Source organism: Phaenicophaeus curvirostris, chromosome 1 (assembly GCF_032191515.1).
Source record: "Phaenicophaeus curvirostris isolate KB17595 chromosome 1, BPBGC_Pcur_1.0, whole genome shotgun sequence".
NCBI classification, from domain to species: Eukaryota; Metazoa; Chordata; class Aves; order Cuculiformes; family Cuculidae; genus Phaenicophaeus; species Phaenicophaeus curvirostris.
Window position 1 is genome coordinate 167,467,863 of NC_091392.1, and position 15,491 is coordinate 167,483,353.

The 15,491-nt window shown below is 35.3% G+C and overlaps 1 protein-coding gene across 4 annotated transcripts in view; it reads left to right on the top strand.

Moving 5' to 3' along the window:
• Positions 1-15,491, top strand: part of DACH1 (dachshund family transcription factor 1) — a 371,721-nt gene that overhangs the window by 182,382 nt on the left and 173,848 nt on the right. For all 4 annotated transcript variants that reach the window (XM_069880425.1, XM_069880417.1, XM_069880442.1 and 1 more), the window contains exon 3: positions 9,545-9,706. In XM_069880425.1, the coding sequence (XP_069736526.1) occupies positions 9,545-9,706 (162 nt within the window). The remainder of the gene's footprint in view (positions 1-9,544; positions 9,707-15,491) is intronic.

A 15,491-nucleotide genomic window follows, 5' to 3' on the forward strand; every position in this document is an offset into this window, starting at 1 on the left:
CAGGGCTACACAGTGTTACCCTGTAAGTTGTTATCACAGCTACTTCGTACAGCATCACAGTCCTGCATCACAGTACAATACTCTGCTATCACTGCACTGTAATAATACATTTAGCCCCATGTCTTGCCTCTGGCACAGCATAATGCATAATGGATCTGACGAAACTTAAAAAAGAAAAGAAAAAAAAAAAAAGAAAAAAAAACAAGAGCCCCAAAGCCACAGTGCAGCTCTTGAACTTACAACACTTCAAGTGAATAGAGGGATGGAGGAGGAGGGGGGGACTCTTCTGACCCTTACAGATGAATTCTTTACGTTTAGAAATGTAAAATTTCTCTTACCAAACTTTTGGTGTTAAAACAATGGTATGTATGCCTTGAAATTACCAGTATATTCCTAGAATCTTTTTCAGCCTTATATTCCAGCCTTCTGTCATTATAATTCTTGACACAGCCTGCATTGCACACTGAAAATACAGAGAGATGATCAGAAGAATAGTATAGGATTTGTCAGTATATATTTTAGTTTCCATCTGCTTTTTTTGGAGGGTGGAAAACACTATCTACTTTAAAGCTAAGTATGACAAAACATAGTCAAAATTCTTCTGTAAAGATATTTTAATTTTATTTTTACATGTAATATTCTTATGTTGTTAATAAATAAACCTGTGAAAATTTTCTTTAAAATATCTTGAAATAGTAGTTTGTATTTTAAAAGTCTACTGAAGATATACTAATGAGCAACTATGATAATGTTTCATATGAGGCAGAGAGGACAATAGTTTGCAGTTCAAGTCCTGTATTCACTTACTTCTCTTTTCATAAGTAGGATTAATGTTATTTTCATTTCTTGAGGGCAGGAGCCTGGAGTAAGTCTGTAGCGGACTATTCTTGTCTGCTCAAAGTAAGAATCTAATCTTGCTTTCCTTGGGCAAAAGTGTTTTGGGACCAAATCCATAAAGACCACACAGGCTTTGATACCTCATTGAGCTGTATCTTGAGTGTGTGGACCCAGGTCAGAGAACAAGTCCATCTCTCGGCATGTTTATCCCAGCAGAAGGCTGTAAAAGCTACAACTGGACTGCTGCTGTCCCCAGCTAAAATCTCATCTTATTCTAAACTTGTTCTGATGCCACAAAAACTTAGACTTATGAATAAGTTAGATTTCGCACACATGATTAGGCATTTGGACTGCTCTATTGGAAAGAATTCTGCTTGGAAGGCTGAGCTCTGAAATTGTAGGGAGACATACTTCCACAGGGCCATCAAGCAGCCTCAACAGTGTTTAGATATTAGTTTAATCAAAGAACTGTGTGCCATTACCCCAGGATCTGTGTCAAGCTGTGGATTAGGTTTATAAAAAAACCTACAAAAGCTCCTGCTGGTTGAAAGATTATAAGTATTTGGCAACATTACTGCCGTTACAGGCATGAACACGTACTTTCAGTATTTTTGAATTGTAGCAGTGTTACGATTAATTAATTGTGTCTGTGTAGTTATAAATTAGACTAAAGTTAAAGGTTAAGGTTTTATTAAGAACTACTGATTTTCGTACTGTTTTTGACTGTATGGCTTAAACTGAAACATCGTTCTCTAAACTGGACTCAAAGAAAAGACATTGTAGTTCGTCAAATGTAAGAATGTTAAGAAAATTAATGGAACACAAATAACTACCAGTAACTGTTGTTATGTTAAACCTTTTAATTTCTCGTAACAGGGAGAATGGTGTTTAAGAACATGAGATAATACACTCAAAAAGAAGAAAGGAACTTCTGTTTGCAAAAAGTGCAGGGAAGTTGTTCCCATAATAAGTCATTCTATTAAACAAGAGCCATTATTGCACTCTAGCAATGCAAATGTAAAACAGAAAGTCTGTTCGGAACCAAGCATCGTTGTTAGCATAATATGTTGTAGTATATATATTTTCCCTTCCCACATACCTTTTTTTGGGGGGGATTGCATGCTATTGAGTTAAAGATATTGTGGATCAAGATTTGCACTTATAGAAAAGTATTTTTTATATTGTTCAAAGCTGACCTCTGCTTTCAAAATGTCTTGATCTGTGCTTTTTCATCTGTTTAGAAGCATACATTTTTGGTTAAGAAATTGAAGACAATCTCTTTGTCTTTTTCCTAAGCTGAGGAGGTTGAGATAAAAAAGAATGCCTGCTTTAAAAGTCACACATGGCTGTAATTTAAGATTTTTTTTTTACCTCATTGTCCGTAACAGTTGAAAGAAACCTTCAATGAAAGTTTATTAACTAGGCCAATGCCTGAGGCAATAAAGCTTCATTTATTACCAGTTTCTTGGCTGTTTTTCTTCTTCTATTTTTCCGTTAAACTCATGGCGTAAGATAATACTTCACAAAATTAAACCTTTGACCTTCTGTGGAGTTAAGTCGCCTTTGATTAGATAAAGTAACAATTTATGGTCCAGCATGAGGTTGCACATGAAATGAATAATGCAACAGACTGAATGAGAACTGAGAATCTATTGCTTTTGAAAAGATGACTGCTAAAAAAGAATGTTCTCTCTTAATTGTTTTGTAGTGATGCTGTATACATTGTGGTAGGATTTTAAACTGTTGCTGCCGAGTCTAACATAGCAAGGCAGTTATGCAGTTTAAATTGTTTATTGCTGTTCCAATTGCATCAAGCTAATAATAAATTCATAAATTATGAAACCCTGTTAAGCTATAACAGTTAGTAATTTGTTGTGATGTTTGAAATACACTTCATGGCTTCACTTTTTCCTCTTCAGTAGAAAGTGTTAAATCCACAATAAAGAATAACCTCATGAAATGTAAACCCATCAGTTTCATAAATGGTAAATATTAATGATGAAATAGTAACATTTGCACATTTTTGTGCAGCATCTTTGAAACTGCCAGTATTTATTCAACAAATATGGTCTTAATATTAAGTTTTATCTACTTTTAACAAAACAAATGACCAGGACACTACTTCTTTGTAGATCAGTTTCTGCAACTATATTATTAATTGCAGGTACACTGTGAGCAAAAAGAGTTTTAGATGAGAAGATTGCTGTGGAAATTTAGATTTTCCCGTTGTTTATTTAAATGCAATACCCAGACCTAAGAATTCATGTTGCAGTTCAGGAGTAGCTACAGGAAAAAGGTCTGATTAGTCTGATGTACAACAGATGGTTTGAACTTCATGTACACTGGTTTTCTTGCAGTGCAAGACTGGCCGGTTTCATTGTAGACTAAACCAGATCACATGGCTGAATTTTTCTAAGTATTCTCTCTTTAACAATATTTAAAGTACAGTTGGTTCTTTCACTTTTATTCACATGACTCTAATAACAGCCCTTCTAAAGATGCTAAAAACTAATATTGATGAGTAGTTTATGCTGAACCATGCAAGCTGATTAGGAAAATACAACTAGAACGGTCAGACAAGGATTTCTTGATTATCCCAAAACAATAGGTAATGGAATTTTTGATATTTACCAATATTGTTATATTGAGTTGATCCAGACAGCTTAACAAAAATAAGGCTTCTAGATAACTGTGAGTTTCCTGGCTTATATTATGTGTGAAGAACACTACTAATGAAACTGAGTTTATTATACTGCAACATTATGTTATAGTCTGTAGTTCCCCTTCCTGCAATCCAGTCTACATAATCAGACCTCTGTCCTTCTGCAGATTACTTTCCCCTTCTTGTTTTATGCATCACACTATATAAAACACCCATTAGATCAGAGACTAAGGTTAGGATCCTATTTCATTTGAAATAACTGGCAGCAGCTTAATAAGCTACCAAAAACTTGTACCTGAACTGCTGAAATCTGTGAAACCAGTGCAATAATCTACAGTGATGGAGGTCAAGTCCTAGGAGGTAACCCTGCCTTTCTTTTTCAGGCAGAGTCTTTCAGATTTTACTAAGATTTTTGCCCAAGTAAGAACCCCAATGTGAAGTCTGGAATTGAATCAAGAAAAGACATGAATTATTTTCAAGTCAATGCCGCTGAAATTAACTAAAAGGAAAAGGATTAAGCATTAGTTTGAAATAATGAAAGGAGTTCTTATAGAATTTAGATGAGATTTGAACCTCCTCCCACACAGTGAAGCATTTCTGCAGAATGAACTTTCCAGCAAATAAATGAAATTAAATATAACATACTGCTGACAGTCGTATTTTGATTTTTTTTGCCTGCTCTGAGATGGCAAAGGTAAGGCATCTTGAAAATGTTCTCAAAGTCCTAAAGAAAGACGTTGTGAAAATACAAACCTATATATTATTGGATTTTTTTTTATGTACCCATGAATATATATGTCTATGATGTATATATATAAAGCAAGGTAATAATTATGTTAAGAAATTGCTAATTATTTATTGGAAAAAGTATTAGGAATCATACTTACTGTTAGGAATAGGTGAAGGAAGTGAAACATGGATTAAGAGAGATTACTTAAACAACTTTGTAAGTTGTCCCAGGACCAAGTTTAGGCATACATTTCAATATGTGTAGTTTGAGACATATTTGAGGCTGAAAAAGTTACAGCTCCTTTTCTTTTTTCCTTCACTAATAGGATGCATTGTAAGCTCCTTGTGCCATCAAACCTGGAACTTTTAAGACCTCTTCTTTAACACAAGAAATAATATTTATTGGAAGGCAGAAACCCTGTATGTGATTTAGTACCCACCAGTAATTCATACACAGTTTGAAAATCCTTCATGATATATGACAGCCTCTCTTGGGCATTTTGCTTTTAAAACAGAATTGTTTTCTGAAGATGGTATGTTTTTTTGTTGGTATGTTTTGGTGGTATGTTTTCTGTTTCATTTACTCATTTTTCAGCACTGGAGACCACACATACTGGGCATACTTCTGGTCTCATTCACACTCACGAAATTCTGACTTCAGTAGAGTTGCACGGGTGTAAATTAGACTAGAACTTGGCAGGAGAAACCTTATGATTATATTTGGCAGAGGCAGCAGGCTGCAACTTTATTAACATAATTAACAGCTACAAACACACCCAACAGGCCAAAGTAATCTAGTGACAGGAGAGAGAAGGTCTTTGTAGGAAAGGATCATTCACGCTTTCTTTTGGTGTTCTGCTTCTTGTTCCTGAGTTCCTACTAAGGCTTGGAGAGCTTTCAATTGAGCTGTAATTCAAATTCATACAGTTCCTACAAGACACCTTGAACAGACTTTTGCTGATGAGTCTATAGGAACTGTCAGGAATATGGACGTTACTGCAGAAGTGTGATGGTTGAATTGAATTTAACTGTCTGATGTTTTGCTTTTTTGAATTAATTTGCCGGACAAGATTAATTGCATGCAGTAAGAGATTTAAATGAATGGCTTTATAAAGCATTAAAGTTCTAAGTATGTCACATGGGAAAAAAGCTGTAAGGTTTAAATGAATAAATGTATTTAATGCATAAAATGTCTAGGCTAATTTTTTAATTCCTCTACTAACATCTTTTATTGAAAAACCATACTTTTTTCATCCATCTTAGTTATACTGCTGTGTTGTGGTAATTTAATATTCCTGCTCTTTGCTAATCTTCTGGTTCAACAGAAGTAAACAATAGGTTTCATAAATTAAAAATACGCTCTTCAGAACATGCTTCTAAAGATAAAAAACAAGGCTGTAAACATTTATGACTGAAACAAACTAGATTGTTCAAATACTGCCATGATGTATCATGTATATCAATATGGCACTGATATCAGTTAGAATGCAAACAAGGTTTTAAATGATGTGCCCCTTCATTTCAGCTGGAGAATCCGCTTTACACCATCTGCCTATCAGATGGTTAGGAACCAGGACTGCGTATTAATGCCACATGTTCGATTTTCTTTCCTCTTGTAATGGTTAGATTCATATTGCTAATAGCTGTGCATGAGCACTGTCGATGAAATTTGTGTGACGATGGAGTGATGAGATATTTATAAAGCTGCCTGTCTCACTGCATAATCAGCAGGAAGAATGCCAGACATAAACAACTTATCAATTTCAGAATATTAATGACAACTGCTATTGACTTTAATCCATTGAATATTTTGGCCTGGGTATTTTTTAACTGTTCAAATAAATATTTGTGAAGAATAAAAAATATCTTAAGTGAAGGTTTGTATGATCCTTATTATTTCTTGCATTTCGGTTGCCTTTATAAGATGATTTCTGATTATCTTATTTTTGTCTAATGGAAAGAGTGCACCTTGGAAATTCCTTGGGTACTTGTTATAAGAGTAAAGTGATATTAAGTAACCTTTAAGTCAAAAGGCTTTTTCAAGTAATCAATTAAAAAAAAATCCCATGTATTTACCCAAGTATATACCCACACCTGAACTCAGAAGATTAGAATTTTAAAATATACGTTTAGATACATAGCATTTTATTAACCTCTTCTTTTAGAACTCATTGGGCTGCCTTTGCTACTGAGATAAGTGACATAAATCAGGTCCTGTGCTGGAAACAAGGTTTTTTGTTGTACCATGCCACAGTATAGCACAATGCACCAGTGATTATAATGCAAAAGGCTCTAGTAACTGGCTTGGGACCTTCCTTCCCACTTAGACAGTCAAGTGATGGGAAAAAAGTAACAGTAAAGCAGAAACTATGCTGTAGGCTGGAATTGCTGTGAGCATTAAGCTATAATTCTGAGGATTATTCCTTACTCAGATTTTCCCTCCACTTACACTGGTGTTTATATGAGATGGGCATTTAAGATTCATAAGGTTTAAATTAGTTGCTGTATAGCAGAGTAATCATTTCAGTAACTTATCTGGTTGTATGAGGGAACGAATGAAATTAGTAGTTTAATTCCTGCTTTTTAAAATTATCATTTATTATCATAAGCATTAACTTGTGTAAATGACACTACAGAACTAAGCAAGCTGTATTTTAGTTTCCCAGTCCCTATCCAAAGGTTATGGCTTCCTTTGGAGAGAAGCATTATAACTTACTTTGGAGAGAAGCACTGAATTTATTCACAAATTTTGTAGCAAAAGAAAGTTTGTGTTTTGCTAGTTCTGCCACCAGGTTATTATCTCAGTGAGACATAATATTCTATTTACAGGTGGGCTCAAAAGCACAATGTCCAGTGTTTGTTCAATATGGTATATACTCTAATATTTGGAAGCACTTAAAAACTGCTGGTCTAGAGGTGTAGTCACAGCCAAAAGTTTGAGGCCTGCTGTTGTGTTCATTGCTTGTATCATATTTGAATATTCCTCCAAAGGATTGTTCTTTCAAGATGCTAGTTTTAGCTTGTCAGTGATGTATAAAAGAAAAAAAAGGAAGTATAGGTTATTGCATTGTTCAATGAACACAGGATGCAAACCAGAGTTCAGAGGTGCACCATCCCTTTTTCTGTGGACTAATTTAGGGACTCTTAACCAAATTTGTGTAATGTATAACTTCATATCCTTCCTCTAAGGTAAAAATATCATTGGAAGCAATCCATGTTATTGTCAATACTTTCTTAAGATCAGAATATGCACAATTTGTAATAATAGCAGAAGCTAAGATAAAATTAAACCCTCGTATCTATCCACCTTCTGGTTTGATTTTTGGCTTTTGATACATCATTTTCTACCTGAAATAGCAGTTTTCTACATAATATTGATCTTCCTATTCATAATGTAATTATCACATACTTGGTAATTCTTGTTGCACTTGGAGGTGTTAGAAGTCAGCCTGTGAGTAGGGTTAGGAGGCTGGAACTGTTTGCTAATCTTTATGTGGTCATGCAAAGAAATAAAGGGAAACAACCTTGAGTCAAGCCACAATATATTCAAAGGCACCTCTTATGCCACCTCATTGCTTTCCCTGGGATGGCAGAGATTCGTGATGTCCATTCACCTTCTACCTTCTCCCTGATGGATTTTGCCTTCTGTCTCTCCCCATAAATAGCTGAAAACATGGCAAGAGTGAACTTATTTTCCATTGAAGGAGGCAAAGGAGACAACTAGAGAGTCTTGGAAGCAATAGCGGTAGCAATATTTACCTCAGCAACCTGGGATTATTTGCGTATTCATTTGCTAAATTGCACTCCTCATATGCTGGGCATCAGCCTTGACCCACTAGAGTAGTAAGTTGAGAAGTTAATTCCTCTTGACATCTGTAAAACAGTCCACACTTCTCAGAGTAGCTGAAAATCAGACAAGCAGGCACCTGTAAACTAATTGCACTGTGTTTTTTTAAAGCCTTCTCCATGGTCAGGGCATGATTCAGAATGACTGAGGGCCTGTTCTCTTGTGTCATCACAGCCTAATATTGCTTAGTTGCATAAACCTTACCTGATTTAGTGCCTTCTCTTTCATTTCTTACATTCAACTCATTTTAATTTCCATCTCTGCCCCCTGGATCTGTTGTCATAGAATCATAGAATGGATTGGGTTGGAAGGGATCTTCTAGTTTCAATCCCCCTGCCACGTACAGGGACACCTTGCGCTAGATCGCATTGCTCAAAGCCTCATCCAGCCTGGTCTTGAACACCTCCGGGGATGGGGCATCCATGACTTCTCTGGGCAACCTGTTCCAGGTTCTTTACCACCCTCACATTAAAAAATTTCTTCCTAATGTCTAATCTAAATCTACAATACTTATGTGGGGTAGGCAGCTCTCGGGAAGTTTTGACACTGACTTCACGACCACCAAGGCTGAGGCAAAGGGATCTGAGTGGGAAGCACCACTGTTTGGAGACCACAGAAAAATTCTTCTGCCTCAAGGCAGAGGGCAAGAACCTATGATGTTAAGTAAAGACTGTATCAAATTTTGAGTTTTGATGGCACTGCTGGACCATTTCTCTGACTGCTTTTGACAAAGAGAACTTTTCTCACTTTTGTAGAACATTCTTTTAAATGGCTGGATGGCAGAAATTTGGTTTAGTAGGAAGACCACTTGGATTTTCATAAGATGGCTTTGGGGTTGGGATTAAATGGGTTTAATAATTCTTCTTCTCATTAATAAATACCTTAATGACTTGAAATTTTGAGGATGCAAAGTAAGTGTTTTACTTATGTTCAGCATTATGAACCTTTTTTCTAAAACCAGTATCTAGAATGCCCACATCTCCTTACTGTTATGGGTGAAATGAGAAATAGATGTCTGAATTCTTTGATCCTTTACTCTTAAAACAAAATATAGACCTATTTCTTCCTGTTTTCTTTATCGTGACAAACATCTGAGATGTAAAGGCATTTTTTTAATCTAAGTACAGCTGTGTGCATGTTCGCCAGACACTTAGGACAATTTCAAAGCTAAGTTAGATTTCTGATAGTGAGTCTTTGTATCTGCAGTTAGTTATGATTGTGTTGCGACTGCAGTTACTGGATACCAAGTTAAGATTTGGTGGATATATTGGAGTAACTATGTAAATAGGATGTGAAACATTTTATGTGAAAAAGCTGATAGCTTTCAAATCAAACAAGAAGAAGAGTATTCCACAATGTTCTCCATTCATTATGTAGCAAGCATGAAACAAAAATAACAGTCTTAGTCCCTACAATAACAAGGAATTGTAGAATAATGTATATTAAATTTAGTTGTTCTTTCTTTGCAGGCCTGACAGCTGCAGCTGCAGCGGCAGCAGCTGCCACCAATGCCGCCATAGCAGAAGCAATGAAAGTGAAAAAAATTAAATTGGAAGCTATGTCCAACTACCATGCAAATAATAACCAGCACGGAGCAGACTCTGAAAATGGAGATCTGAATTCCAGTGTCGGTAAGTCTCAGACACAACATTATTATACAACCATAATGCTCTGATATTTTATTAACATGGTGATTGGTCTGGACTTCTTCAGAAATCCTTGATTTGATGTAAGAAGTTGCATATTTGTTTCCCTTTTCTTACTGTTTTTAATTTTCCCTCTGACCTTTACACCAGCATTCAGTTATTGTTACTATTACAGAATCATTCTTTCCTTTTCAGGTTACTTTTGCAGACTCCAGTTAATATTTTCTGTGAAAGAAAGTGGTTTGATTGCTTAGAGTTCATTTTTCAAAGTACAGGTGGGGTGACAGATGATGGTGTCAAAGTGAAATTTAACAATGTCTCCTGCTCAGTGTGCTGGGTATCGACTTTAGGTAATTCAGAACACAAGCTTGAAAGCAAAATATTTCACATTTTCATGTGCCCTGTGACAAAAGGAAAACATACAAACACAATAAATTATTGCCACGCTCTACAGTTCCTATCATATTTTATTTTAATAAACACATTCTTAAAATGTAGTTAACAGGTTTTTCCATTTCCTAAGCAGCCATCAGTGACTTTTGTTCTTTCTCAAAAAAGAATTGTTTCAGTATACTTTATTCATTTGTTTGGACGATTTGTTTTGCTAAAGCATACTTCAAAGGTAGAGTAACTTTTTGTTGTTGTTGATTAAATCTTTAATCATCTGTGTGTGTCTGCTGTAAAATGTTTTGTTATGCCATTTCATTGTATTGGCTCCTTTTATCATGTTGAGACAGTATTAACTCCGCAACAGAAATTCAATGACAAAGAGGTATGTTCAGAAGACTGCAGGCAAGATTGGTGTATACTGGAAAAAATGGCTTAAGATAGGGATTTTGTTTGTTTTTTATTTTGGTTCTTTTGTTTAGTTTTGTTTATTTTTTAGTTTTTCATCTCCTGAATGTATTTGAAATTAATCTTAGAGAGTTATGTACTAGCCTTAACATGAATAAATATGTGTTTGTGAACAGCATTTCTGTGCAGTTCAGTAGGCATCAGTAAGCTATTATTTAGAAATAATATGAATTGCAGTTCAAAGAACCTGTTCACCTAAGCACACGGTATTTTAAATAATATGTATGCATTATTGCTTAAGGAGACAAACAGAAAAGGCTTTAAAAAAATGCCTCTGTGACGTTGAAGAAAATAGTCTTAAATTAATGTGTTAGTACTCAGATACCAAAATGTGCAGTCACTAGGATATTAGTGGAAAGATTGTTCTCTTGGAGAGGAGACAAGAGTCGGTAGAGAGCAGGTGTCTGGGAAATCTGGGAGGAGGAGATAGGTACAAATGAAGTGGAAGGATCAGGTGGCTTCTAACGTAGTGGAAGAAAAGTGAAGTAATGGGAAGGAGTAAAAAATGCAAATAGAAAGTGAGAGGATAAAGATTTTGTTCTAGAACTAGATGCTAGTTCATATTTGAATTTCAGACCTAGGTGCATGCATTATGTGAAATAAAATGTTCACATATTGGATTATGGAACTGTTACTCTGCATGGCAGTTCTACTGACAAACCACTTGTACATCCATGGACATGGAAAAGTTAATAGGTAATCGACATGTAAACCATGTGAAGTATTTGTGGGAGAATGAATGGAGGGAATACCTGAATTTCCTCTGAATAAAAAAGAAAAAAAAAAAGTATTTTGAAATAGTTGTTTGAGGCATAACTTAGATAGCTAATCTGCTTTCATACTGCTCCGTCATTTTCCCTTTTTAAGAAAATACGTTCTAGCTATTTTAGTAGGGAAAAGTTAGTGAAGCAAGGTTATTTATTGTCATTGTCAAAGTTTCCTCTCAGCCCCTTAACTGACTTGTTAACTTCAGTTAATTTCCTGATTTAACTGAATGAAGAACTGAGTTCATTTTGTTCAGATAAAAATGGTTTTTTTTCTGAGCAGAGTGCATAACATTCCAGTGGTCTCTGTTCCGTAAGGAATGGTTCTGGAAATACAATCTGCTTGTTTGTGCATGCAGCCTTGAGCTGTATTCTTCCTATGGATGTTTTCTCAAAAATGGTTTGCATTTATTTGTTTGGGGTTTTTTTTCGTAATAAGTCCCATCTAGTATCCATTGTCAGGTATGCCCGTGGAATCAGAATAGTGATTCCTCCTCCTACTAATGCCAGGGTATTACTAGGTTTCTTAAGAGTTAAGTTTCCAGATATTAGTTGCATGTTTTATTATCTTGGCAAGAACCTGTATTTCAGAAGTGTTGCTTTGTAGTAGGTGTGGGCATTTCTTTTCTCACACTTTTTTTCAGATTTTTTTACTGTCTTTTCAAATAAATATTATCAAGTCCATCTAGCATTAATTATTTAAATTATGTCTTGTTAGGCATGATTTTGAAGTTTTGTGTTACTGAATATTGACAGGAGGAAGGAAAAAAAATTAAAGAAAATAACCTGCTCTTGGTTAATATTTTAAATTATATTATGTGCCGGACCAAACTGAAAAGGAACAAGCAAAACAAACAACCAGGCGAAAAGCTTAATTGATACATCTTAGCACATATGTAGGAGGCATTATGATATATTAGCGTACATGGATTCACCATACCATATTCTTAGTCTGTTCCAGGGCCTGTGTAAAAGAAGATAAATAAAATATGGGCTCTTGAGTTGAATTGTAGTGTTTACTTCTGGATTGTCTTGCTTTTTGATTTTAAGCAGAAGCTGTGTGTGCCTTACGAAAGTCATATTTTTGTAGATGAACGTTGTATAATTATACACAAATTTTTTAACTTGGTCCTTTGAAGCAATGGCCAAAAGGTTAGTGAGTGAATGGAGTTAAAGGAAGCCAATACACACTAATAAGTAATTATTTTATATCCCTCAGTTTTGCACGGTAACCTTGAGCTCACACCCTCCCACCAGAATTATCATTTTAGAAGGGGGGGAAGAAAAGGAAAAAAAAGAAATTACAGAGGAATCAGAGTGAGGTATTAGCACACTGAGTAAAATATATGGCTGCAACGCCTTTCTCCCCCATCTACAATCAATTGGATTCTTTTAGTTTAATATTTACTTGCTAAGATGAGATGCTAGTCTGCATGGTGATAAACAGTCTGCTACTGGCATCTGAAGGTGACCTGTCAGTTCATATGGACAAATCTCCTGCTTACTGAAATGTACAAAATAAATCATTAAAGCAGGCAGGTGCTCATTCCCAGATTTAAATCACCATAGATTTATGATTTGAATTAATGCTTCATTTGGTCATAGAAATAGATGCTGAGACAAATGATATGCAGTGGTTGGGGCTTCCATACTGTAGCCATCCTAATATTGATTACTGAGATGTCTTTGCAATCTCTTGTTTATATCAAGTACTGTCTTGTGACAGCTTGGCTGATATGAGCTACATTGCAGATAAGAAGGAAAAATGTCCTGGGTTCTTTTTAGTGGCAATTCTACATACAGCATGCAAGATAGATAAATTACTGGTTTTTTGTTTAAAAAATGAATTCTGTACAGCAGCAAAGAAAAAGGATTATGCTGTGTGTTGGTTTTTTTTCTAATTTAGTTGCGGAATTAAAAGAAAGAGTGACAAGGTCAAACTTGAAATTTCGTTGAACAGGTTCTGCTCTTTGTCTTATTAACATCTTAGAACAATACTAGAATCAGTTGTATATTTACCATCTAATAGTCTAAAGTTATGGATAGGTACAGCAGATCAATTATTTCCTTGCTGCCTAAGAACTTAGCGCCCTGCTATCATACTTAATTAACCTGCAGTAGTGAAAGAGAGAAGCCTTTGAAAATAAATACATTTAAAGCTACTTCTGCAAGCTAGGCTTTGCTATCTATAACTTGGTAGGAAGTGAAGAACACTATACTTTTGCTTCCCGAACATTTTGTATAATGAAAACACCTTTGCCACTTGCTAAAATCTGACTCATAAAACTTGTAAACAACTATCAACAATAGTAAATTACTTGCTTAGTAGGAAATGAGTTCATATCTATTCAAAATGGGATCTCAAAACAGATGTCCCAAGAAAATGTCATTGTTTAAACTACATTCATACAAAGAAAAAAGCTATTATTTCTTTAAGGAAGTGAAGCAATCGTGAAGACTTTGGTGTTCTCAGTTTCTAAGCACAGTTAGGAAATACAAGGCAACATTTTACACTTGGCTAGCGTGTTAATCCATAAACAATCACAAAATGTGTTGAAAATTGAGATGTTTGCTTGGCGTGCTAGGTTTCCTATTGATCCTCATTACCTTGCAATATTTAAAATTATGAGACAAATGCAAGGTTTCCTGTGATCTGTTGTTCAAAAGTAACAGTTGCTTCTATAGTATTGTTCTTTTTTTTCATCCAGAATCAGAGATAAAATTACTTAGGTGAAATTATTTTTCTCCGGTGACCTTGGCCAATAATAGAACAGTACAAAATGCAGTCATTTCCTTTTTCTAAAAGCACGTGTCTATTTTGAAAGGAAGAATTACTTTTATGGTTTCAGGAAAAAGTCTTGGAGACCTTGAAAAAGCAAATAAAAGGAAACAGAGAATGCAGGCCACTGAGCACAGCTCTGCAGTTGCACATCTGATTCTCTGCCTTGGCAATGTTAATGAACCTCAAATCCTCCCTATAATTAGATGAGGGAATTGCTTATATTTTCAAACAGATGATGCTGCTATAATGAAACGATTGACAGGGAACTTAAGAGTGTCTACAGTAGTCATTTGGTTTCCGGGTATGGGGTTTTTTCCCTTTTCTTTTTTTTTCTTTTCTTTTTTTTTTTTTTTAAGTGTGAAAAAGAAGATTGGCTGTAGATGTAGGTCCTGGGAGACAGGGAGAGGTAGTAATTTACACAGAATGCTATGACAGGTGTCTCAGTAAAGCATGGAAATAAAACGGAAGAAAGAGGAATGATGGGCAGGTATGGCAATTTTTTGGGAGGGGGTGTCCTGTGCTTATTCTGCCTGGGTTCTTTAAAAGGGGCCGAGACTCAAGAGATGGATCCGGATTGAGTGCACAGCTGTAACTGCTGATGAGCTAATTGCTCCTTATCTCTCAGCCCCATTCATCTTCATTTTTTACCAATTACTGAGAATTATCTGTGTTCTCAGTTGGATATGAGAGTTAATCCTTTTTGGTTAAGCTGGCAGTAGTGTGAGCAGATTCCAAATCGTAGGGTGAAAAAGCCAGAGCAAGCTTGTTCTCAAACTCTCTCCAGTTCAATGACAGTATCACTAGTTCATAAGAATTTTTCTGTTGCTTAACAGATTAAATGCTGATTTTGTTTTTTTACTTCAGTACTTTCATTTATACGTATTTTACTTATAGTGTAAACTGAATGTCTCTTCCTAGGTGGATGGATGTGCTCCCTTTCTAAAAACACTTGCTTGCAAAAATAAAAGTAAGATAAACCAGGATGATTATTTGCAGTATTTCAGTGTTTATTGTATGACACATAACATTTCTTTTAATGACAAGAATGGGCATGCAACATGGAACAAAAGACATGCCAATGACATATATGTACTTTTGTAAATTTCTTTCAGATTTGTGGATGAAAGGTATTGTCTAGGTGTTAGCAAATGCATAATCATACAGCCTTAAGGACAAATTCGCTGTGTAGAGCACGTGTTTCAGGCTAAAGGAATGTTTTCATAAATCTGTGTTTTGAGAATACACGGGATATCAGAAATATCATTTGATTACAGTCAGGTCACTAAAATTTGGTTTGGAATTCTACTTGTCTTCATGATGGCATGGGGGGAAAAAAAGTATCTTTAATTTCATAGCTAAAATATAATGT